The 25,097-nt window shown below is 39.1% G+C and overlaps 1 protein-coding gene across 1 annotated transcript in view; it reads right to left on the bottom strand.

The window, feature by feature from the left end:
- SLC16A10 (solute carrier family 16 member 10) overlaps nt 1–25,097 on the bottom strand; it is a 63,309-nt gene that overhangs the window by 3,545 nt on the left and 34,667 nt on the right. Inside the window, exons 2-4 of the mRNA XM_042446787.1 lie at nt 24,739–24,883; nt 13,181–13,613; nt 2,745–2,888 (exon numbers count right to left, since the gene is read on the bottom strand). Of these exons, the coding sequence (XP_042302721.1) occupies nt 2,745–2,888; nt 13,181–13,613; nt 24,739–24,883 (722 nt within the window). The remainder of the gene's footprint in view (nt 1–2,744; nt 2,889–13,180; nt 13,614–24,738; nt 24,884–25,097) is intronic.

The following is a 25,097-nucleotide window of genomic DNA, read 5'->3' on the forward strand; positions in this document are numbered from 1 at the left end:
TGGGAAAGTAAAATGTAAGTGTCAAGTTGCATTGCAGAGACATAAAACAAAGGGAGTAGGCTCAGGGTAGTGTTGATGTTATACATCCATTCCAGAGCATGAGCTGTGTCCCTCTGCTCATGGAAGGCTACTCCATCCAGGGGAGAATTTAATGAATGCACATTTTTGTTGATTGATTCTTCTTTCCCTCTGCAACCTCCTCCCCCAAATACACACCTCAAGATCTGCTCCAGCATATAGAAGCTGCAAAAGAAAGATAATTTGCAAAAAGCCTCTCCCTCCCATTCACTTCACAGAAGCCCTTGCTGAAGTAGAGCTTTCCCGAATGATGGAACACAGCCATCAGCTATTGTTCATTCCAACTGATCCAAAGTCTTTTATTAAAAATCAAAGTTTCATTGCAAGATAGTGCAATTTCGGTCTCATGCAGAAAGCAAAATTTATATGACATGGTCACCACTGAATACTTTGGTTATTCAGAATGATAGCTGCAGCAGGCCCTCTCAATAATTAGACCTGTTATGCTGCAGACCCGGGTGGGGAATGTGCAGCTGAGCAGATGTTGTTGAACTGTGCCCTAGCCAATAGTAAGATATTATAACAGAACAGTCCAACAACATTTGGAGGACTACATGTTCTCCATGTGTGTATATAGGGAATGATCTGTTTTTAGATGGAGAACGATCCTTGTTTTTCATGTTAGCCTTTCACAATAAGCCAGAAAAAGTTGCAATCAGCAACAAGGCAATGTCTTCCCTCTGTCATAGACTTTAATCCTATTTGTCAAACCTAACTAAAATAGATCCACTGAATAAGGCAAATTTCACTGTTTTAATGGGCCTAATCTGAGGACAAACAATAGGATTTATGTTACAGTGTCAAGTCACTTCATAAATTCTTAAGGTAAAGGGAGAATAATTATTTCAAGCCCATGCACCTCCTCTTTTGAGTATCTAAGCAATTGTTCACAAGCAATTTTTTAAAGAGAAAGAGAGACTAAGCACAAAACCCTCTGCGGGAAGGCAATTTTCCCTGGCCCAGTTCAATCTGCTCAAGTTCATGTTCACTGCAATAGTATTCAAACTCACAGGAAAGCTGCCATGTAAAATCACACTAGCCAACCCAAGACTGACATTCTATCTACTATATCATATTGCCTCTCACAAGCCTGCTTTCCATCAAGCAAAGTAGTGGAACTTCATTTATGTTTTTTTAAATAAACTTTATTGGCTTCTTTAATATATTTAAACACTAATAAAATTATCTTACCACAAATAGAATACTGGACTTAAATTTCTATTCTATTTTGATTAAGGTATTGGTTCAATATTTCTATTAGGCAAAGGATCAATTACTGTTGAACTAATCTTCCCCTGCTCAGGCATGTTGTTTCCTAACACTGAAACTTCAAAGAGGAATCCATTTAGCTTCTCTTCCTGTTATCTGCCGACTCCAGTGAATCAACCATATGTGCTCCTTCCTAATCACACAGGTGAGGAAATATTTACTCAGGCTACAATAGACTGAACAAAGGGATTTTCTTGGATGCCATCACTTGCAAGTGGCCCTGCTGAGTCTTGAACATAAAGATATCCTTCTTTGCATTCTGATTAAAGTTCTCTGTGGGAGTCATACTTCAAGAGAAATGATTGTTTCATCTTTGACTCCCTTAAATCCAACAGGCTTCCTGTCTGATAAGGGTTTTCGCAGAGCAGACTTTAGAATGCCCATAATTGTATTGGATGACAGCTAGTCCTGGACTGCATAGGTCCAAACGGCATGTTTAGCTATTCTGATAAACTGGTACCTATGCTTGGGCAAATCAGAAAGAGAAATGTCTCAAATATGCAAACCAATGAAGAGAACAAAACACTAAGGAAGGAAACAACAAACGGAGAGGGCAAAAGCAAAAGAGTAAGGGTGAAAGAATACAGAAAATAATATGAGCAGTGTATCCAAAGTAGTAAAAGGTAGAAATTATTGCCTCATATCCAATTTGGAAAAGATTTATAGAAAACAGATTAATGTGGAGAGCATTCAATTGATCACTCAAAGCTGCTCTCTTCTTTTAAGTAGTTTCTTCTTTAAACTAGTCGGCCACTTTACACTCCAATTATTTAAATAAGAGTGAAGATGGGCATAAAGTCCTCCCTGCAGTCTAGAAGCTTCAATAATCATCCTCATTTCTCTTCCTCAATGTACTGAAAGATGGGATGACAAAAATGCTAGCAAGTCCTCAAGGAAAGCCTAGACACTACCATGTCTGTTTTCAGCATCATTCGCAGATTTCAGAAAAAACAGACTGGGGTAGAGGAACCATATCTTTTTGCCCCTACTCTGCTATCCTTATAACCACTCTTTATCTTGATTGTTTCTTGTTAAATAAGTTATAAAGTAACATTCTTTTAGATTGTAAGCCTGAGGGCAGGGAACCGTCTGACTAAAAAATTGATGTACAGCGCTGTGTAAACTTACAGCGCTTTATAAATAAAGGTTAATAATTCAGTTAAATGTTATATTACAAGTAAAATACATGTGTGATAATATAAACTGTCAGATTTTCTTTCATTACAGAACTACAGGCATCATAACATTGTTTTGTAGTGTTACATTCTGTATAATAATGTGCAGGGCAGTAAAAGAAAAAAGGGGGGGGAGAGAAAGTGGTAGACCACAGTGGTCTTAGGTCTCTTGTAATATATTACTTCTAATCTTATGATGAGGGTTATTGTGCAAAGCTGTACCTGTAGATAAACCTTTTTTGCACCAGGAATGTAATCTGCAATTCTGCCAAAGACCAATCGTCCAACTCCTGAAGTAATGCCAAGGCAAAGCAGAAGTGTTACATCTGGAACATCTTCACCAATGCGTTCTTTCACATGCTTTAGCTGTGAAACAGGAAACAGGAGTTGAATTTGGCAAAAATTCTACATACATATATAACAGAAAGAGTCATATTTTAGTCCTACTTTTATAAATCTGGTTTATGCTAAGATATTAACAAATCTTTGTCCATGCATACAGCCCCCTCATTTTCTTCCTTCATGAGTTGACTAACTTCAGTGGTAAACCAGCAACGATCCAAAATTAACTTCAGATTGTCTTTCAGGATCCTCTCTTCTTCCAAACTGATACCACTATTTTCCAGTTTGGATGAACTGAAACAATGGCTTGTTTACATCTTACACAAAGGAATAAATGAAGGGTTGTTCATATCTGAGCTTACAGTTGAGATACAACTGAATGTAACCACATTATCCTTTTTTGGAACACATGCAACAAAGTCAAGATAGATATACAAGCTGGAATTCACTAAGCAGTTACAAATGCATAATCTAGAGTAACCCATTTGTGACTGCTTTGTATTTAAGATGCCTACATATTGCTTTATGCAATACTTAGGGACCGTAAATGTCCCCCAGTCTCCACTTATAAGGCAGCAGCTGCTATAAGTGTTCAGGCATAACAGACCTTGCCGCACGAGAGCAATGTTTAGTGCAGCGAGAAGGAAGTGTGACAGGGACCCTACTTCTCCTTGTCACAAGAGAGACTGATCACAGGAAGGGTTGGAAACATTAGTCAACTGCTTGCCAACTGACAGCGGAACAGACGCCATTACCCACAGAAGCTGCTGCTTGGTAAGGACAGATTTCAGGGATAAGGCTGGGAGACACTATGGCCCGGTCCAGATGGGCGCGATAGGGCACCCTCGTCACGTGCGAGGGGCAGCACTTCTAGACACCCCTTGCCCCTGGCACGTGACGAGAGCATCAAAATGGTGGCGCCTTGTAGAGATGGGTGCTGCCAACGTTACATGACAGACGTCTAGCGTCCGCACACCGCACCGCCATTGTGACATCGTGACTGTGCCACCTGCGTACTGCGGCGTCATAATGGCACCACAAGAAGAACCCGCTTTTTGAGGGTTCTTTTTGGTCCACGGGGAAGTCCCGTGGTCTGGAGGCTGCAGCTTCCCCGCGGACCAAAGCTAGGCACCGGGAGACCGTCCTTTTGGACAGACTGTCCCATGCCAATGTAACCATGTAACTAATGTGGTGAAGGCCTCAGTACACTTAAGGCACCACCTAATCTTAGAAACTAAGCAGGGTCAGCTCTGGCTAGTACAGTACTTGGATGGAAGACCACCAATGAATAACAAGTGCTGTAGGCTACATTTCATAAGAAGGAACTGGCAAAATCACTGAGTATTCCTTGCCTTAAAAAAACCTGTGAACTTCATGGGGTTGCCATAAGTTGGCAGGAAACTATGCAAAGTGTCTAGATTAGTCACAGAGCAGATCTTTAAAATCTCTGTGCTAGTCATGTCTTCACTAACCAATCTTAGAAAATGTGTTTCTGTCTGCTCAAATGGGTAAGTCATACTTCAGTTTCTACATCAGTGCTAAAATGAAAAAGAACCTAGAAGGAATCAAGAATTATTTTTGAGACTGGTTTATTTTAGCATGAGCTTTTGTGGATTTCAGTCCACTGGTCTAATTGTTGTTTAAAAATCTAAAACAATAAATTAAATTTATTTTTTAAATTTATTTTTTAAAAATTAAAAATCTAAAAACAGTAAAAATAAAACAAAGAAAATAAGTAATTAGAAAATGTTATTTTATACAAGTAGAAACTCTTAAAGAAATATATTAAGATACACTGAGATTTAAGGAAGCAAGATTAAAGTTGGAAAAAGATAATATAGCAGGTATGGAAATTAGCTTACGTCCTAGTGGATGTAGTGGATGGGTTTCTAGTTCAGATAAATTACAACATATTTAACACTCACACCAACTTAATAAACTATAAGTAGTTTACTCAAAAAGCCCACTGATATAAATTAATTTAAAAGATTTAAAGTTTTTCATAAAATTATTAAAGAAAATGTACGTAAGGCCTTTTGATTTTTTTCAACCCCTTTTCAAATAGTCATACAATAGAGACATATAAAAACTGGTTCATTGCTGTAAAATAAGTGTTTATTTATGGATTTTATATTTTATATGTGTAACAGCATGCTAATTTACTCATTGTTGAATAGCAAATGCATTAAATAAATGTATGTGCTTATCTTTTTAACTTACAGTATCTTAAAAAGCAAATAGCCTCCATTGGAAATAATTAATGTCTTCCTTCCCTATTGTTCTTTCATGTAAGCCATAGGACACATATTTTAAATTTAAGAACAGTCAATATTAGTACACCAAGCAGCTTGTGTATAATCTGAAAGCTACTGTACTAAAACATAAATGGATTTATTCTCCTGACCTTTTGGCAAGCTAGCAAATGCCTGTACAGAGGTACCCCGGGTTACGAAATTAATTCGTTCCGCCGCCGCTTTCGTAACCCGAAATACTTCGCAAGCCGAAAAACCCATAGGCGCTAATGGGGAAAAGCCGCGATTTCGTGTGAAATAGCGCTGAAAAGCACCAAAAATTTTTTCGTAACCCGAAACAACCTTCGTAACCCGGAACAGTTTTTTTAAATGGATTTTTTTCGTAACCCGGAAATTTCGTAAGGCGGCGCATTCGTATCCCGGGGTACCACTGTAATTGAAAATATATCTAATTTATTTGAACAGACATTCTTTCCATGTAAATAATCCCAAGAATGTACAGCCAGAACAGAGTTCGCACATTTGCTGTTTGATTCTATGTCAAGATCTTCATGAAATCATGAACTTGCACGGTGAGCTCAACAAAATCATTTGCTCCCACACTATCATATGGTAAAATACACTCCACTCTTGAGGGGTAGCAATAACAGTATACATTTTAAAGGTTCACAATGCTCTCAAGGCTTATAGAATGATAATTAGTTATGTTAGTACAATTTACTCTGGATCAAGGGAAAAAAGAAGGATCAAACTACCTGATCCTGGGATATGTTTTTAAATTTGAAAACAAAGCAGGAAAAGACCTGAGCATCCCCAAAAGTATTCATCTTGTTTCAGAGAGGACACATAACCACTGGAAGAAAATATAATAAGTATTATAATAATAATTATAAGTAATTAAGTTGGAAATGACTTGAAGGCACACAACCACCACCACCAATTAAGTATTAATTATGAATACTATAACATTAATCTGAAACGGTGCCCCAGAAAGTAAGTACTTAGGATCCCAGGGAACTTAGTCATGGCCTATTATTAACTACCATATCCACCTCACACTTTGTCAACTATACCTTCAGAGGTACAATTTTGACATTAATTATATCATAGTGGTACAGTATGTTTTGAAGTTAAAGACAGCATGACACTTCTCATGCCCATACACCAAGGAATTATGTGTATAAAGCTTCTCTCTCTCTCTCTCTCTCTCTCTCACACACACACACACACACACACACACACACAGACAGACAGAGGTACTGTCAGCCCTGCATATCCACAGATTATGCATCCATGGATTTAACCATCCATGGCTTGAAAATACTATGCCACTGTATATAATAGGACTTGAGCATCCATAGATGTTGGTATCCATGAAGGAATCCTGGAACCAAACCCCAGCAGATACCAAGAGCCCACTCTATGTGCAAAAAAATGAATACTGTACAGCACTATTTTTAATTGCTCAGGTAGAATACCACTGCAATCCAATGCATAATTACTAAGGAGGGAACTATAATGAACTTAGCAGTGCTTACTTCTGGCTACAAAGGAACATCCTGTCATTTATAATGGAGCTTTAACCATACCCCCCCCCCCCCCAATCAGCCATATGATATGTCTCTTTGCTCTTCTAATTCAAAGCTAAACAACCTTTCAAGATATGATGCCATTTAAAACAGCTAACATGAAGTAAACATTGTTAAAGAAAGGGGGAAAGTATCCAGTGTCTGCTTAATCATTTTCCTCATTCTATATCTTCCATTATGCTAATACATCTCAGTAATAGTAAAGGTTTGCATTCCCTCTCCAGTACAACACTTGTTATAAAGCCAGTGGCATAGCAACAGTGTTGTTAACTCCCACCAGGGATAAACATGGAGAAAAGGTCTAGAAATACGCTATTGTTACCATGGGAGAATGGACCATTTGAAATGATAATGGAAATGTTCAAACTGTTTAATTTCCAGGGCATTATACAACTTTTGCTGTTACCTTACTCAAGGGGAGTGTTTCTCTGCAGCTAGTCTTTCATTTCATTTTCCATGGTAACTTCATTGGTCATTTTAGCAGATATAAATTGGATTTCCTTCCTATTCTGTGCACACTGTCATGGTGGGGGGCCTAACACTAGAGGTGCACAAAAATGGTAAATGCACAAGATCAGAATTTTACTTGAAAGGCATATTTCTTGGTATGGACAAGATCTTATTTCTGAGAAACAGGAATAATGACACCCAACAATGTCACAAACTCCTGTGGCAAAATGGGAGAATGAGCTGGAACACATATTATTGTGTGTAATGAGAAAACAAAGGGTTATGTATTCTAAAATACAAAGTACATACCAAATAAATTGTCCAGTTTTGTTCCATATTAACACAACTATGGATGCTGAACACCAAATACTGAACTCTGTTCCAAAATAATATTTCTTCCTTCTATGATATCTCAGACTTTCATGAATGTAAACTGAATACATGCTAATAATCCACAAATCAAGACCATTAATGTTACAGTTAGGCATACAAACTTTTGTGCACACACTGGGTGCCTTGCTTTTTCTTCCCAAAACACAGTTTCTCTCACTCCATAACATTTGGTTTCAGTTCCTTACTATCCCAGAAGTGGTTTGGTGGGTGACATGCAATCTGCTTTTCATTTTGATGGAATAGGTCTTCAGAAATCCTGTTGAGTGTGGAATTCACCAAGTTGTCTTCAAGATTATAGACATCAGAGTTTTTGTTCATTTATATTAACGGATGTTACAACAAGCTCTGAATAGAGTATGAATAATGAGATTATAAATGTGGAAATGTATATAGTCAAAGACCAATAGCAAATAGATATGGGAGACTCACTTACTTGGAAGTAAGTCACAGTCAGTTCAGGGGGACTCACTTCTGGTAAACATACATAGGAAAACGTGGTAAGGATTAAATCCCCTTTTAGCTCTGAGATATATTATACCCTAACTGATTGTTTTATACATACATTATCTAATTTCATTTAACTGTCATGCCTCACCATTATTTTGCCCTGACTTTGCCCTCTAACTGTTTATACCAGTTCTGAGAAAAGATTACGTCCTAAAAAAAATAAGTACTGAGATGCAGTCACTGACAACAAATAGTCACAAGTTTTCCCTGGTATAAACATGTACAATTAAAGAGTGCACAATACTGTGGAAACAATAGATTCCTAACACCTTTCATATGTAATGTACCGCTTTCAGATGGAAGTGAATGGGCTGACTAATCAAACATAAGCACTGCCAACTCAATATTGACAGGTGCAAGAATGGGACAAAAAGTACAGAGCAGTTGCAGAAGTGTATAAAGGGGGGAATTTCACTAACCTGGATAGTCAAATTGCAGCAGAGGTTGAGATCTGAAGGAAGATAAATGTAAAGATTAGAAAAGCAAGTAAAGCACACAGGAGTCGCTGAAGATCTGGTGCCTTAGAAAAACATTGAATTGAAAAACCAAGGTACCATATTAATCTTGGGATAGAAAATGTGTGGAAGGTAGCATGGATGAAGGAAAAATAACAAGAGAGGAAAAGGTAGAAAAAGTGGAAGAGAAAGATGCCATTATGATGACTGATGGTCACACTTTTGACAGAACAGTAACATTTGACTTATAGTATTACTTATATAGGGGCAAAGGAAATAAGAATTGTTTGAAAGCAGTTAACTGCTATTAAGACAATTATACAAAAAACTGGTATAAAACTGTTTGAAAAACTAAGTAAAAGTATTTTAGAACTGAATTCATATAGTTATGAGTAAACTAGATCCATAACTATAGAGGTTAAATGTGTTTTAATCACAATGAAATGGATGGACTCATGCCAAGTCTTGATTGGATTGTGCCGTAGACATTTGTTTTCAAGAGTAGGGTAAAAGAGATACACATTGTGTTCTATGGGGTGAGGGTGGGGATTTTAGTGCATTTTTCTATCAGATTTATTTACTGAAATTACAAAAAAAAACACCAGATAAATAGATACTGGACATTGTGCACGAGAATTATTTGAGGTTATATCCAAAGGGCTGCTCCAGCAGTTGGAGGGTGTTTCTGCATGTGCAAGATCAGGGGCCGCAGTCCCCAACAGAACATCCCATGCTGCCTCAGATATTTTCCACACTTCAAAGATGTCACAGACAATGGCAAGGCCTTATTATTCTCATTCACTTGTTGTCAGTTAATCAGGCCATTCAGGGGAAATACAGGGCACTATCTCTAGACAGAAAAGGCCCAATCTACAAATAGAACTGTGCTTCTATTCTTAGGATCTAAGCTATTTTGAAGCGTACATCCTAGGAATAGCTGATGCCATATATACCACATGATAAAATTCCCTGAATAGTGGTCACTTAGGCTTCACTACAAGGTAGACACCCATTGTTTTATCTATATGGGAGATTAAAGCTGAACACCAGCAATTTATTCTGATTTCATGAGGTGGGTGGATAAATCCATTGTCATGTAATAAGAAGTTACTGAGCATATCCAATCCATACAACACAACTGTAAGAAAAATTGATACTACTTTTGCTATCATGACTTCATCCTACAGAATCTTCTGACTACAACACTAGAATTTTCCAACAAATCACTCTACCTAACATACTTCAAACTTTGTGTTGTTCGCCTCAAAGTCATTTCCGACTTATGGCAACCCTATTACAGGGCTTTCTTTGGCAAGATTTGTTCAGAGAGTGTTTGCCTTTGTCTTCTTCTGGGGCTAAGGAAATGTGACTTGCCAAAGGTAACCCAGTGGGTTTCCATGGCTAAGTGGGGATTTGAACCCTGGTCTCCAGAGTCGTAGTCTAATGCTTAGTGCACTATACCATGCTTTGCTCTCAAACTACAAACCCTAAGATTCTGCAAAATGGAATCATGACATTTATAGTGATTTCAACTTGCTATAAATGTGCAGTGTTAATACACTTATTGAAAGACTCAGAACTAGCCATCTTATCAAGACTAGATAAACATTCAGAGATGCTTTAAATCAACGTTTAGATGCTTTGACCCACTGATCTCATCAGCTCTAGTTCAAATAACTAACTGGGAGCTTTAGGAGTGGTAGTCCAAAATATATGTACGAGATCACATTGGATAAGTCTCCTTTAGTATTGGTTTTCATCTAAAAAGTTTAACTACATAAGAACACTTTTCTAATCAAGTTATCCATAACCTTCTCATAGCCAAGTTGAAAGCCCCATACTACAGCTACTCGACAAGAGGTTGATTCCATCTGGGTATCAGAGTAAGACATGCATTGTGTAGGGGCCAAAAATTTGTGACTCTTGGGTTTCAGCATCTTATCCAATAGGATGCTTTCTTCACACCAGCACAGGATGTCAGCATATAAGGTACCTGCCTATAAGTGCTTCCTCTTTTGCCATCCCTTTTTTGAAGCTGAGTTCAATACAATCTATTCTGAATCAATAGACTTCAGACTGCCTTTTTCTGGCAAAACCTTCAATTCACTATATGATCAGGCCAACCTTGTTTTTACTTGGTAGGACCAGTTCAACTCGGGAGTGGGGGATGCATGCTTATGTAAAATTTAGACCTTGACCAGTATCAAAAAAGATGCACAATTTGAGCAAAAGAATGAAATAAAAATCAAGATCTGCAAAGGTGAGTTCAAACTTTGGGACCAAGAAGCTCTCCTCCAAGCACCCTTCCTAAGACTAAAATTAAGTGCAAACTTTTGTTGGTCACATAACTGTAGTTGTAGTTATATAACAACAGGATTCCCTTATCATGGATATATTTTACAAAAGAGTATGGGAATTTCCTCAGGAAGCAGTATGGGTAAGACAAGACTCATCAGTCACTGTAAAAAGCTTTGAACAGTATTAAAAGAATACAAAATAAACTGTAGCAACAAGGTCTGCAAAGAATTAAGTAAATGCACTGGAAATTCTATGAGCTGGCACACTGGCACACATTCCAAATGTCAAATGATCCACTGCAGCAAACCTCAAGCAGAACCCTGTGGTGGTTGTATTTTGTTCAGTTTTCCAAATCCACAGGAATATGTATGAGATGGAGTTCCTGAATCAACATACTGCAAAATGTACTGGCTATGGATTTGTACTGGTTGAAGAAAAATATAATAAGAAATAAGAGAGACAAGAAAGACAACACAATGAACGTATTTCCTCTTCCCCATCTTATTCCACCCAAAAATGGGGGAGAAGGAAAAAGGAAATTGATTTCTAGAACAAGCATCCAGATACAGTAAGAGATAAGGCAGAGAGAAAGTCTGAGTTCAGAAGAAGAAATGTTCAGGTGGAGAAACAATGGGTACAAGAGAGCTGTAAGGGGGGAATATATAAGCAGAGGAGTTGAAATAACATGTGGAGATGTCTTTGTATCTATATGCTTCCAATTCTGTTGTTCTGCACAAGATCAGACACAAAGTATAAAATATGGTTAGCAGTTTCCCTTTTATCTTTCTTACCCTTCATGTACACATCTCACCTGATTTAATCCACATCATTCTGGAAGAGGTGAAGCAACACAGCACAGAAAACCCTAATATTGAACTGTACAATCCAAGAAGGTGCATTCTTTCAATACTAATCAGAAACAGAAGATGTTTTCACCTTTGTATCTTAACAATGTGTTTTTTAACTTGAAAGCCACTTTGAGTCCCAAATGGGATAGAAATAAATATAATAATAATAATATAGATGTGTTTCATGACTGTAACATCTTTAAAACTAAACAGATTTCCAGAAAAAGATTTATAGATTTAGGCCCGATACAGACGGGCGAAAAGCACTAGTCTGTGGCCGGGGGTGAGGGCTGAGCGTCCTCACACTCACATCCTTCCCTGTGCTACCAGAGTGCCATATTTCCATGCGCCCATTGAGACGGTGCACGTGTTGATGACGTCCTTTTGGCGCAGTGCCCAAATGGGGCTGCGCCAAATGGGCGTGATCAAGATGCCCGGCAGCGGCTATGGCGCCTCTTCAGAGGCACAAAAAGGAGCCGGAAAAAACAGCTCCTTTTTGTGCTCTGCAGAGGCTGGATTGGTGCCGCTGCATGTGTTTACCGCAGCACCGATCCAGGGCAGAAACGGGTGGTGTCTCGCTGCCCCTAACTGCCCATCTGTACCGGGCCTTAGTTAAGGCATTTTCAAATGAAATGTGCATTATTTAATTTTTTAAGTATTGGCTGTGATGTTATATCTTGATTTTAAGGCTTATACATCTCATCACTTTTTAGGGAGCACCCTTCAAAAATAGGCAAAAAATGAACAACCATTTCAATTTTGTCTACACAAGCAGCCCCTTTTCTCTCCCCTGCATAGCACACTTGAAAGCAATGCACAAGTCTCTTAAATGTAGTTTTAGATTTTGTCTCAATTGAGAAATTGTCTCGAGCTCTGGAATAATCCAGAATCCTATAAATCAGCTTCAAACTATAAAGGTACTGTAAGAAACAGTACCTATGATTAGTAAGAGATTTCCTTAATTAAACATTTTCTACATGAAAGGCCGTGTATGCCATTTATTAAGCTAAAAAAGATAGTATGTATCCACTGACTCAACCATCCATACCTTGAAAACATTCCACTACTACTACTACTACTACTACTATTAATAATAATAATTCCAAAAAGCAAACTTTGATTTTGCCTTTTTATATAAGGGACAGAATCTTACTATGCCACTCTATAAAATGGGACTTGAGCATCCATGGATTTTGGTATCCACAAGGGGTCCAGGAACCAAACCTCAGTGGATACCAAGGCCCCACTATATAAAGAGGCCTTACAGTTCTCCTTGCTTTCCTATATTCTGCCAAATAGAATTTTTCACAAAAAAAATTTTTTTTCCTAATTACTCCAAGATGCTATTAAATTAAGAGAAACATAAATACATTTTTAAAAAAAGGATAATATTACACCTGTTTCTCGATCTTCTTCAGCCAGAATGTAAAATGGAATCTGTTTTTGTTTTTATATTCATCAGTTTGTTATGTTCGATTACATCAGCAACATACTATGACTCTAAAGCAAGAAAGATATACTTACCAAGTGAACATAAGGTATGAAATATCCAAATAAGGCAGCTGGAATTCCGAAAGCCCAGATTCGATAGCTTGTTATTTTGAAAATGGAAAAATTGAAAATAGTTTTTGCAGGTGGAAAATTGAACTTGCCTTTTCCTCCACTTGTTTTGGCACTAGGAATGAGAGGCTTATACGTAAAGCCAGCCAGGAAGAGAACAAATACAAAACTGCACAGGACTCGGAAAGTGTTATACAGGCCAACTGATTCAATCAGTACATTTAATAGAAAAGGCAATGTTACTGTAAACAAGCTACTGCCAGCAGTGACAATTCCATTCACCAGTCCCAGACGTTTCTTGAAATAATGTCCCAAGATCACCAGGGATGGCTGATAGGTAAATGAGCAGCCACAGCCAAATAAGATTCCATAAGTGAAATAAAGAGGCCCAAGTGAGCTGCAATAAACAGAAAAAAGGTTATATTTCAGTCTTCTGCATATGTACTTATGTCATTATTTAAATAAAAAACTATAGTGCCTTCTGACCCCCGTGCCAACATGGATTTCTACTAATGACGTTTCAAATCAGAAAATTATTTATCTCTTAAATCTTACAGATTTGTAATTCTCAAATATTTAACAAGTTTCAAATTTGATCCAATAAAATTTAGTGTGGCCATAAATTCAATCCAAAATGTATCATAAATATATTTTTCTACGGATAAAAAACTAGTCTACACTGTTAGCATGACTACTCAAGTCAAACTCTGCCATATTTACAAATTCTCAGTTGCTTGTTGCCACAAACATTTGCTTCCTGAATGAAATGAAAGTACTGTTTGCAATGTACATGCAAAAAATGTCTTCTTTTTAAGGTAAACTTAGCAACTGCAGAAGGTGCAGGGGCCATTATCTCCTGAACCTTCATAGGCTGTGCTTTTGCCTTGCCCACTTTTTAAAGGGCCTACAACTTCTAGCAGGCAACCCTCACAAAACATACCACAAAGGAATGTGACCCCCCCCCCCCCAATCACAGAGTTACCACTGCAAAGGCCTTGTAATGGCACCACTTTGGCAGCAGAAGGCAGAGCAACCTCTCCACAGAGGTCCACAACTGATAAGAAGGTTCATGTGGCAAAAGGCTGAATTTCTGTTATCCTTATAATGCCCAATATGGTTCAAAGCCTTAACCATAACCTTATGTCTCGGTTAGAAATTAATCAGAAGACAATGTATTTTAAATGAGACCAGTGTAATATGGTCACAAATTCCTTTGCCCACAGCCGTCTGTACTATTTGTATTTTTTTGAACACTTCTAATTAGCTTGACACAAAATTAATTTTACCAAACAGGGTAAAATTAGTATTTTATATATTAAAGCATCTATAGCAAGCACATTTTTCAATAATAGTTAGAGAGAGATATTGGCAATTTATATAAATTTATAGTATAAACAAGGTGTTTGACTCAAAAAGAAATATCACCATGAAACTGAAAGGGAGTAGGGGAATAATACCATGTGCAGAAAATATACCAGCTAGAACACTATTTCAAAATTCAAGAGACATTAATAATTTAAACTGTTATTTTTGTCAAAGATTATCCATATTACTTCGTCTACTTTGTAATATAATACTGCAAACACTAGTAGTTCATATTTTTATCCTGGTATGTACAAGCAAGCACCACAGTCATTTATTCTTTAGGGGGGAGATGGGTGGAAACAAGTAGCTAGTCTAGATCAGAATAACTATAAAATAATAATAATAATAATAATAATAATAATAATAATAATAATTTTATATTTCCGGCCTCTCCCTGCAGATCAAGGCGGGATTACAACCTAATAAAATGCATACAAATGCAATCAATAAAATACAACAACAATAACATCAAATAAAAACTAACTATCATAATACAACAGTTGTTAACAATAAAATTGTGCAATAAACATAGTTAAGGAGTGGAGATAAGTGGATGTATGTCCTATACAGGATCAGATGGATAAGCCCGCCGGAAGAGATCCATCTTGACTGCCTTCTTAAAAGCGTCTAGGTTAATAATAAGATGGATCTCCTCTGGCAGGCTATTCCAGAGTTTTGGAGCAGCAGCAGTAAATATTATTTGGGAAGTTATCACTAATCTGGTTGTTTGTGATTCTAAAAAATTCTTTCCGGATGTTCTGAGAGTGTGGGGTGGATTATGCAGGGAGAGGCATTCCCACAAGTAACTCGGGCCCAAGCCATATAGGGCTTTAAAGGTAATAACCAACACCTTATACTGCACCCGGAAGCTGAGTGACAGCCAGTGAAGTGATTTTAACAAGGATGTTATGTGGTCAAACCTGGCTGTACCAATGACCAATCTGGCTGCCAAATTTTGGATCAATTGAAGCTTCCAAACTTGGCACAAGGGTAGCCAAATGTAGAGCATGTTACAGAAATCAAGACGAAAGATTACCAGTGCATGTACCACTGCTTCAAGGTCCAGAAAAGGACGCAGCTGGCATATTAAACAAAGTTGATGATAAGCACTCCTGGCCGTCGCATCAACTTGAGCTGACAACTGTAAGGATGAGTTCAGGAGTACTCCCAAGCTGCAATCTTTGTCCTTTAGGGAAAGTGTAACCCCATCCAGGACAGATTGACTAATTTCCTTCCCCAGACCTGGGGCTCCTATCGCAAGTACCTCTGTTTTCTCCGGATTCAGCTTGAGTTTGTTTCCCCTCATCCAGCCCATTACCGACCTAAAACGGGCATTCAGAGGAGAGATGCCATCCTTAGTCACTGCAGCAGTCCGAGACATAGAGAAACATATTTGGGTGTCTCCTGATGATCTCACTCAGCGGCTTCATGTAAATGTTAAACAGCATGGGGGACAGAATGGCACCCTGGGGGATGCCAGATTTTAACTCCTTTTTAGAGGAGTAATTGTCTCCCAGCATCACCATCTGGAATCTGCCCGAGAGATAGGAACGGAGCCACTGAAGCGCAGTACCGCTGATTCCCAACTCCCTCTGGCTCAGAAGGATACCATGGTCGATGGTATCGAAGGCTGCCGAGATGTCCAAGAGCACCAACAGGGTCACACTTTCCCTGTCGATACCGAAACGGAAATCATTGACTAAGGCGATCAAGGCAGTCTCAACTCCATATCCTGCCCTGAAGCCAGTTTGAAATGGGTCCAGATAATCGACTTCCTCCAAGACAACCTGGAGTTGGAAGGCAACTGCCCTCTCGATAACTTTGCCCAGAAATGGTAAGAGAGAGACCGGTCTATAATTGCTTCTCACCAGGGGATCGAGGGAGGGTTCTTTCAAAAGTACTAGTTTTAAGTTAGCTGGGAATTTTCCCTCCCTAAAGGATGCATTAATTATTGATCGTAATAGTCTTTTTACTGCATCACCTCCCTGGGTGGTCATCCATGATGGGCAAGGATCAAGAGGACATGTTGTATTCCTTACACTTCCAAGAAGCTTGCCCACTTCATTGGTATTTACAAACTCAAAATGATCTAGTGTAATGTAGTCAACGGAGTCGCTGGATGTCTCTCTTAAGAATAGTAAGTATGCTTTTACAAAGTTTATCTAAGTTATGAAGAAATACCCTTAAGAAAATTTAAAAGATCCATTTTGAACACAAACTAGCTTGCATTGGAAAGTAGGGGGCTAAAGGAATGGAATTACAGAACCCTCATATGGCACAGAATTATGTATGTGAGAACACAAGGTGAAAACCAGTTTTTTGTCCATTTCATCCCATATGAGCCTGTTCAGAATTTAGATCTTCATTAGAGGCCCTGTTGCATGTCCCACCACACCAAAAGGCCAGGATGGTGAGTGCACAAGATAGGATTTCTATGTAGCAGCATCCCAGTTGTGAAATTCATTTCCTAGAGAAGTCAAAGTTTCTGGAGGATAGCCAGTAGTTTACTATTTTACAATTTCTTTGATCCTTAAAATCAAATGTACACATTTAATTTGTTCTGAAAAAGTTATTTTAATCTTTTTATAAATGTTCTTTTTCTTGTTTTTAACTTCTTTTTATTTGCTATACATTACATCAGGAGCCACTTCAAGTGAGCTGACAGGCAATAAACAAATTCTTAAGTGAACAAATAAAGATGTTGACATACATAGATGTTGACATACCAAATCTCTACGGATTCACAAGGGAGCCACATTTGAACATTATGAAATCAAGCCTTTGGTTTACATAGCTTTCCTTCACCCACTTTATGCACGATATGGGTACAGTACGGGTAGATATGCAAAGATATTGGAAGCCTTCATGTCAGATAAACAAAAGTATATTATAAATTATTTGAAACAAAACATCTTCATAAACTATAGTAGGATTCATCACAGTCTGTTTAAGTTTGGATGACTCAGCAATCTGGGTTTAATCTATAAAAGTGATTAATCTATATAAGTGAAAACTTCTTAACTCCTGGGGGGGGGGGGGTATGTCCAAAGAAGATTATTGTGAAAAGCTTCTATTTTCTTCCTCCTTAAAATAGCTAGATGACTTCTGGACAGCTGTACTTCACACACACAAAAAACCAACCTTGTATATGGTGCAATTACCTAAGCAGCCAACCCATCTATCTCTTTTTCACCATGTGAACTTTAGAGATAATGAGCATTTAAAAAGCTCCAAACAAATTCAGGTTTTAAACATATTACATAGATATTTAAGATTTACTGGTATCCATCATGCATAGACTTACTACAAACAATTCAACACTAAGAATATATTGATTCCCTAATAAAGGGGCCAGGGTGGGGACTGTGAGAAAGCTAGCCATATCTTATGCTTAAAGAGCAAACTATCATTGTTACAGCTTATCAGGAAAATTTATGAAAAGCTTCACGTGCAATGCTGTACTTTCAAATACTCTATTTGCTTTAGTAAACAACTGGAAATGGAAAAATATCACCAATGCCAAAAGATACGACTGTGATTAAGATCTAAAGAACTACTTCAGGTGCACCCAAGGACATGGGCATACAGAGTAAGAGTTTGGGGTTTTTTTTACTCCCTAATAACAGACACCACCCAAGCCATTCCACAAATTGCTTTAAACATCCATTTAGTTTCAAGGGATATTTGCTATGTGGCACAGAGGGGGCAGTGTTTAAAAACACAAGCCTAAAGGCCACTTAGAGCTAATGGAACTAGCTGCTCAGTTCTCTAGATCACCCCCTGGGACTGCAATCAGAACTATTATATCGTTATGGACTCTGCAAGTCTCATTTTGATCCATATTCTCTCTCTTTCTCTCTGGCTTTTCTTTGCGAACAAAGATTCAGGAAGGACTCATCCCGCACTTTCTACAAGCGCATTGATGACTAAAAAGGCCAAGTCTGGTTGCAGAAAGCACAGCAGAAAGTCTTCTTGGGTGATGTTTCCAGGTTGTGGTTCTTTCTGCGTTGTCATTTCTCTTCGAGACTTGGTCAGCGTGAGCTTTCAAAAAAGGCTGCACACCATGGATAGTGTGTCTCCATGCCTCCCAATGTGAGGCCAGGGCAGACCATTGTTGGTGATCAATTTGGCCGAGCCTGAGATGTTGTTTCAGGGAGTCCTTATATCTCTTCTTTGGGGCGCCCCTCTTACGCTGACCTGTGGTGAATTCACTGCAGAATATTATTTTTGGGAGGCGATGGTCCTTCATCCTAGAAACGTGTTCTGCCCAGCGCAGCTGCGTCCTCAATAGCATGGCCTCAATGCTGGTGATCCCCGCTTGCTCAAGGACAACATTTGTCACATAGTCAGTCCAGTGTATATTTAGAATTGAGCATAAACAGCTGATGAAAGCGTTCGAGGAGTCATAGGTGCTGGCGATAGGTGACCCATGTTTCAGACACATAAAGGAGAATAGACAATACAATGGCTCTATACACACTGATTTTTGTGCTTCGCCTCAGGTGTTTGTTACTCCAGACTCTTTTGTGAAGCCTTCCGAATGCACTATATGCCTTTGCTAGTCTGTGATCGATCTCTTTATCAATCTTGGCATCTGAGGAGATGATACTTCCCAGGTAGTTGAACTGCTGGACTGACTTAAGCACAGATTTGCCTACAGTGATGTGGGGATGGTAGTGTTCTTCCTGAGGTGCAGGCTGGTAGAGAACTTCCGTTTTCTTCAGACCAAAGAGCTCTGCAGCTGTAGCAAAGCAAGGAAGAAGACAAGCCCTCCCTTCAGCCACCATCTTGAGGGAGAGAGAGGCAAGCTAGCTCCACCAGGCCTGCCTGGAAGAAGAAGAGCCCTCCCTCCGGTCCATCTGCCTTGGTCCAGGCCTCAGAGGGAGAGAAGAATGCTGGACCTGATCCCCCCCCCCCCGCCTCCATTCCCTTCTCCTTTTGTGTCATGTCTTTTTAGATTGTAAGCCTGAGGGCAGGGAACTGTCTATTATCCCCTCTGCTGTAAACCGCTCGGATTCCCAGTGATTGGGCGGTATATAAATAAATCCTATTATTATTATTATTATTAAGATGTTAGGTGTTGCAGAGCTGCTTACATATGGGCAACAAAGGCAGCATCGTCAGCAAAAAGCAGCTCACAGACTAGATAGTTTAGAGTCTTAGTGCAAGCCCTCAGGCAGCTTAGGTTAAACAGGCTACCATCAGTACGGTAGCATACACTGGTGCCTCGGGTTACGAAATTAATTCGTTCCGCCATTCCTTTCGTAACCCGAAAATTTCGTAACCCGAAAAGGCTTTCCGTTAGCACTGGAAAGCCTATAGCTGCACTTTGCAGCATTTGAATTTCGCGCCGAAATGAATTTCGTAACCCGAAAAATATTTCGTAACCCGAAACAGTTTTTGCCAATCCAACTTTTTCGTATCCCGGAAATTTCGTAACCCGATCATTTCGTATCCTGAGGCACCAGTGTATATAAATGCTGCCTTCTTCTTCGAGATCTGCTGTAGCCCTTTGGAGCATCATGCTGAAGAGGATTGTAAATAGAGTTGGAGTGAGAACACAACCTTGTTTCACACCATTAGTTATTAGAAAGGGCTCCGAGAGAGCGTCGCCATATCTGACTTGACCTTGCTGGGCTTCATGTAGCAGGATAATCATTTTGAGGAATTTGAGGGGGCATCCTAGTCATTCCAGGATCTGCCACAGACCTTTTCTACTCACAGTGCCGAAGGCTTTGGTGAGGTCGACAAATGTTACATAGTCCTTTGTTCTGCTCTCTACATTTCTCTTGCAGTTGTCTAAGGGCAAATATCATATCTGTAGTGCTCCTGTTAGCTCTAAAGCCACACTGGCTTTCAGGGAGCAGTTCTTCTGCAATAGCAGGAACTAATCTGTTCAGGAGTATCCTTGCAGGGATTTTTCCAGCGATGGAGAGCAGTGTTATACCTCGACAGTTTGAGCAATCGGATATTGCTCCTTTTTTCTTATACAGGGTGATGATGATGGCATCACAGAGATCCATATTCTACAGTATCAGTAAAACATGATATTGGAGGGGTCATGGAGGACTTGGAGGGTCTCCTTGGGGCTAATGTGGCCTTTCAGCCTTCCACAGTTGCCCACCCGTGTTCTAATGCCTCATTCCATATATAGCTGATACACCCATAGCATTTTTCCTCCTCAAACAACCATCCATGCCAGGAGAGTTACACAAGCACAGTGCATCGTCATGACTCTAGTGATTCTAGTGATAGAGTGGGATATTAACTGTATGTTAAAGGTGGAGTCAGGGCAACAACCTCATTCAAGGCCAAATAAAAATAGAAGAAAGCAGTAGAACATAGTATCTAACCAGCCTTTGTTTGTTTTTTTTTTGTTTTGTTTTGTTTTTTGGTAGAATTCGTGATACTCAATACTGAAATCCCAGATAAGGAAACTAATGTCTGACACTTTTCTTCCCAAATCTAACAAAGAAAAAAATTGGGGGCAATAATTGTCCCAAAATGCCTGCACCAGCATCTGACATGGGATAACTGTCACTTAAAGCATATTGCCTCCAGTCATTTAAACAAGAGATGTTTTGCTTTCTTTTTTTTATTTTTTATTTTTATTTTTATTTATTTATTTGCTTTTGCTTTTGCTTTTGCAAGGATACTATAAAATTACCACTAGCTTCTTCTGAAAGTTTACCTGAAGCAAAGTTTTGTTTTCTGATTCATTACAAATATCTCTAGAATAAAAGATATTTAAAAAGGGCCAACCACGATATTTTTAAAGGTAGAGGTCCATTTTTCATCCATTTGCTTTTTACTTGTGGCACACCGTGCTGATTGATCTGGGCAACCTGCTGGGAAACAGTTTTCTTGTCATGGTCTACATTACAGATATATCTCAGCTCCTGAAATGAGTATGTTCCTAGATATTACTGCTTTACCAGAAAATTTGCTACAAACAACTGAAATAACCAGAAAATAATATGGACAGGATCCTACATCACACATACAAATAAGAAACCAATAGCAATTCAACATATTTCAACAAACATTTTATGTAAAATAAAGAGTATGTTGTTTATAACTGCTATTGAATTGACTTATGGCAACCCTATGGATGAGAGACCTCCAAGTCACCCTATCACCAACAGCCCTGCTCAGGCCAAAAAAACTTGCCTAAGAACTCTAGTCTAGAAGGTTCCAAAGATGCAATTTTATTTTCTGAATAAAACACTATGTAATTATCTGACTCAGAATGTCCCATTCCTGCCCACTTTTGTTCACCCATCCCAAGTACCGTATTACAATGTCCATTTCTTGTTTTCCAGTATCTATCATCCCAACTCAAGCTTCCCACATTCTATGTTCCTAAAATATGTGTTATGCAGTTTTGGACTTTCTTTTCACCTCTGAGCATGTCAACAGCTGAATGTCATTTCAGCTTGAATACAGTTGTATCATTATTCACAGTGCTACTCAGACTTGTACTCTGCTCTTCCCCAGTAGCTTTCTAAGTGCCTTCCAACCTGAGAATCTCATCTTCTGCCACTATCTCTTGTTTCATTTTGGATTGTCTCATAATGGGGTTTTCAAGGTAGAAAGCTTCAACAGTGGTTTCCCACTGCCTTCTTCTGTGCATCAGCATAAGCATTAGCTATGGTGCCACTGCCACTGTCTCTCAGAGATCATCTACCAATGTCACCCTCATCTATTGCTGCTTCCCAAGTAGCTGTTTGGTACATTTGGTCTGGCTCCTCAGCAAAACCTGACATGGAAAACCCTACTGGCAGCACTGATACCATCACTTTAGCCTCTTGCCTCACAGGAGCACACAACGCTACCATCATAGAGAGTAGTGCGATGGTGGGAAAGAATAAGGATTATGAATATGCATATGAAAAATAATACAACTAGGTCAGGTCAACTTTGAGTAAGTAAACAAAAACATTTTGTTTTAAAGCTTCTAAAGATCAACTGAAAATTTCTTCCAAAATGCATCCAGGCATTACTCCTCCCTCCCCCCAATCAGTCTCTATTTTCATTACGATTTCTGTTTTGGTGGTCAAAAAGAAGAAAAGGGAGAACAGATAAGCCTGCCTCAACAACTACCTGCAGTATGTTTAACAAGCATAGTTCTGTTACATAGGGCCTGAATAGACAGGCCAAATGAAGTTGCTTCCAGCCTCTTTGGAGACATGCTGCTTAAATGACACACGCCTCCAAAGTGGCCAGAAGTCACACCAAAGCCAAATCTGATCATATAAATGCAGCCTCTAACCTGTCCTTTCTTTTCCCCACCAATACTGTGAACTGAGGGAAGCATAATCCTTATTCTCGCCAATATCTTTTCTTTGCTGCAATTCATACACATTTTGTTTCATGATAAAGTAGCAATTTAACAACTAATCTCTGACACATACTCATTCACTCAGTCTCTCCACTCTTGCAGACACCCTGCAATGAAAGGTCCATCCATCTGTTGAAGAATCTCTTCCATCATCATCACATTCACATCACAGCAGCCCACCACCTCACCCCAAAAACCTCCTTACGCTTTCTCTTTACCTGGTACTCCCCTAAGATAAATAAAAATGCATTTTAAAAAGATAAATTGCTGGAATGCTAGAAATTTGGAGACTGAAGGAAAATTTCATGCAGGGATTCTTATTGAGGGAACAATCCTCGCATTTGTCCCCTTGTCGCTACACCCATGCTGCAATCTGACACCAAAAGTCTGTGTTTCTCCAGCCCTCCTTCTTCATCTTCCCAATGATGGTACTACTAAAAAACATCCAACTAGACAAGAGAAGGGGGGCAAGACTGGGTTGATGTTAAAAGACTTTATGAAAAGGAGACTTTTTTCAGAGACTTTGGCCCACTACAGACCAGGGCCAAAAGTAGGGTTCAAGAGAGCGGAACATCCGCACGCTCCCGAGCCCTACTGCACACCATGGGCACCACTTTGGCATGCCGCCACTTACACATGGCACGCAGTAATGACATCTGCATGGTGCCTTGCCCAAACAGCATGGTGCCACGTGGACTTCATTGTTGTGCACAAGCACGTCAATGGCACCCTGCGCACAGCGTAAAAAGAACCTGCCAGGAGCGGGTTCTTTTTGAGCCTTGTGGAAGTCGCAGCATTTGTCTGCTGTGGCCTCCATCCAGAGCAGAAAGGCACAGCATCTGGCCACCCCTTTCTCCCCGTCTGTATCCACCATTTGTTAACTTGGGTATGCTTGTAATGAAGGGGACAGTCAGTTGCATCTAAGCATTGTCCTTCTCCATATGGTACGCAGTTCCCTCCATTAACTTTGACGTTAATGTGGGTTGAACCAGCGGAGTAAGAAGTCACATAAAACATGACCAGTGAGTGAGCATGGCCAGGGAAATAGAACATGTCTTGAGGAAAGTCTAGAAATCCAGACTAGAAGTCTGGAGGTATGCAGTTGATCCAGAGGCTTAAGGATCACTTTAAGAACCACTCAGATAGTGTATGTGGAATGCTTTCATCACTGTAAGATGCTTTACAAATATTATCACAGATGTGATCTATGTTTATTACTTCTCTTTCATGGAGACCATTTAGAAAATAATGAGATAAATCTAAGTAGATTAAAATACATGTATACATTCATATGCTATACATAGGAACCTATTAACTTTCCTTTGAATATACTGGATTAGATTCAGATTGAGTCACAAACAACTGAGCTCAGTAACAATGTTCTCTTCCCACCCTTCTTCCCCACAGCAACCCATCCAAATCGGGAGATGTTGATGAATGAGTGAGGCACCATCTATGAGTGGAATCCTTCTGCCAGTGGAACACACATCCTAGATTCAACTCAACAAAAACCTATCACAGAAGAATGGATTATATTTGTGAATTTTCATTCAAACACATCAAAATTTTAAAAAGCAACCAGTTACATAAACAACTTACTTATATCAGAATACCGGAAGATATGGATTGCAAATTACTTTAAACACTTGAAGCTCTATAGTAACTGGCAGCAACCACAACGTGAGGTTGTACGATTCAGGTTGCTGAAGGCTTTTCACGTTTTTCAACCAATACGGCCCATATTTCAACCAATATGGGATATACTGTGAAATGTCACCTGCATTCAGAGAATTCAGTGAAAATCTGTTAATCTTACCTTACAAATGAACTTGAAAGGAGCCCAATAAAAGCCACTGCTGCTCCACCAACAGCTACTTTTCGGCAGCCAAATATGTTGGTAAAGATACTGACTATGGGAGAACAGAAGAAGATCATTCCCATTGACAGGGAATTCACCAGCGCTGTAGAAAAGATTAAGAATATCAGTGTGAATCCATTTATTATGGCAGGTCTAATTATATGACAGAAGACCATGAAGTGCAACTGTTTCACTAGCTTTAGGAGAGTGTAGAATGAAATCTTGCAATGTAACTAAACTGATAACTAGCATTGTTAGTAAAATCAGTTTGAAAAACCTCATCAAGTTTTTCAAAAGGCTGTAAAAGGCAACCACAG

This window comes from Sceloporus undulatus, chromosome 1 (assembly GCF_019175285.1).
Source record: "Sceloporus undulatus isolate JIND9_A2432 ecotype Alabama chromosome 1, SceUnd_v1.1, whole genome shotgun sequence".
NCBI lineage: Eukaryota > Metazoa > Chordata > Lepidosauria > Squamata > Phrynosomatidae > Sceloporus > Sceloporus undulatus.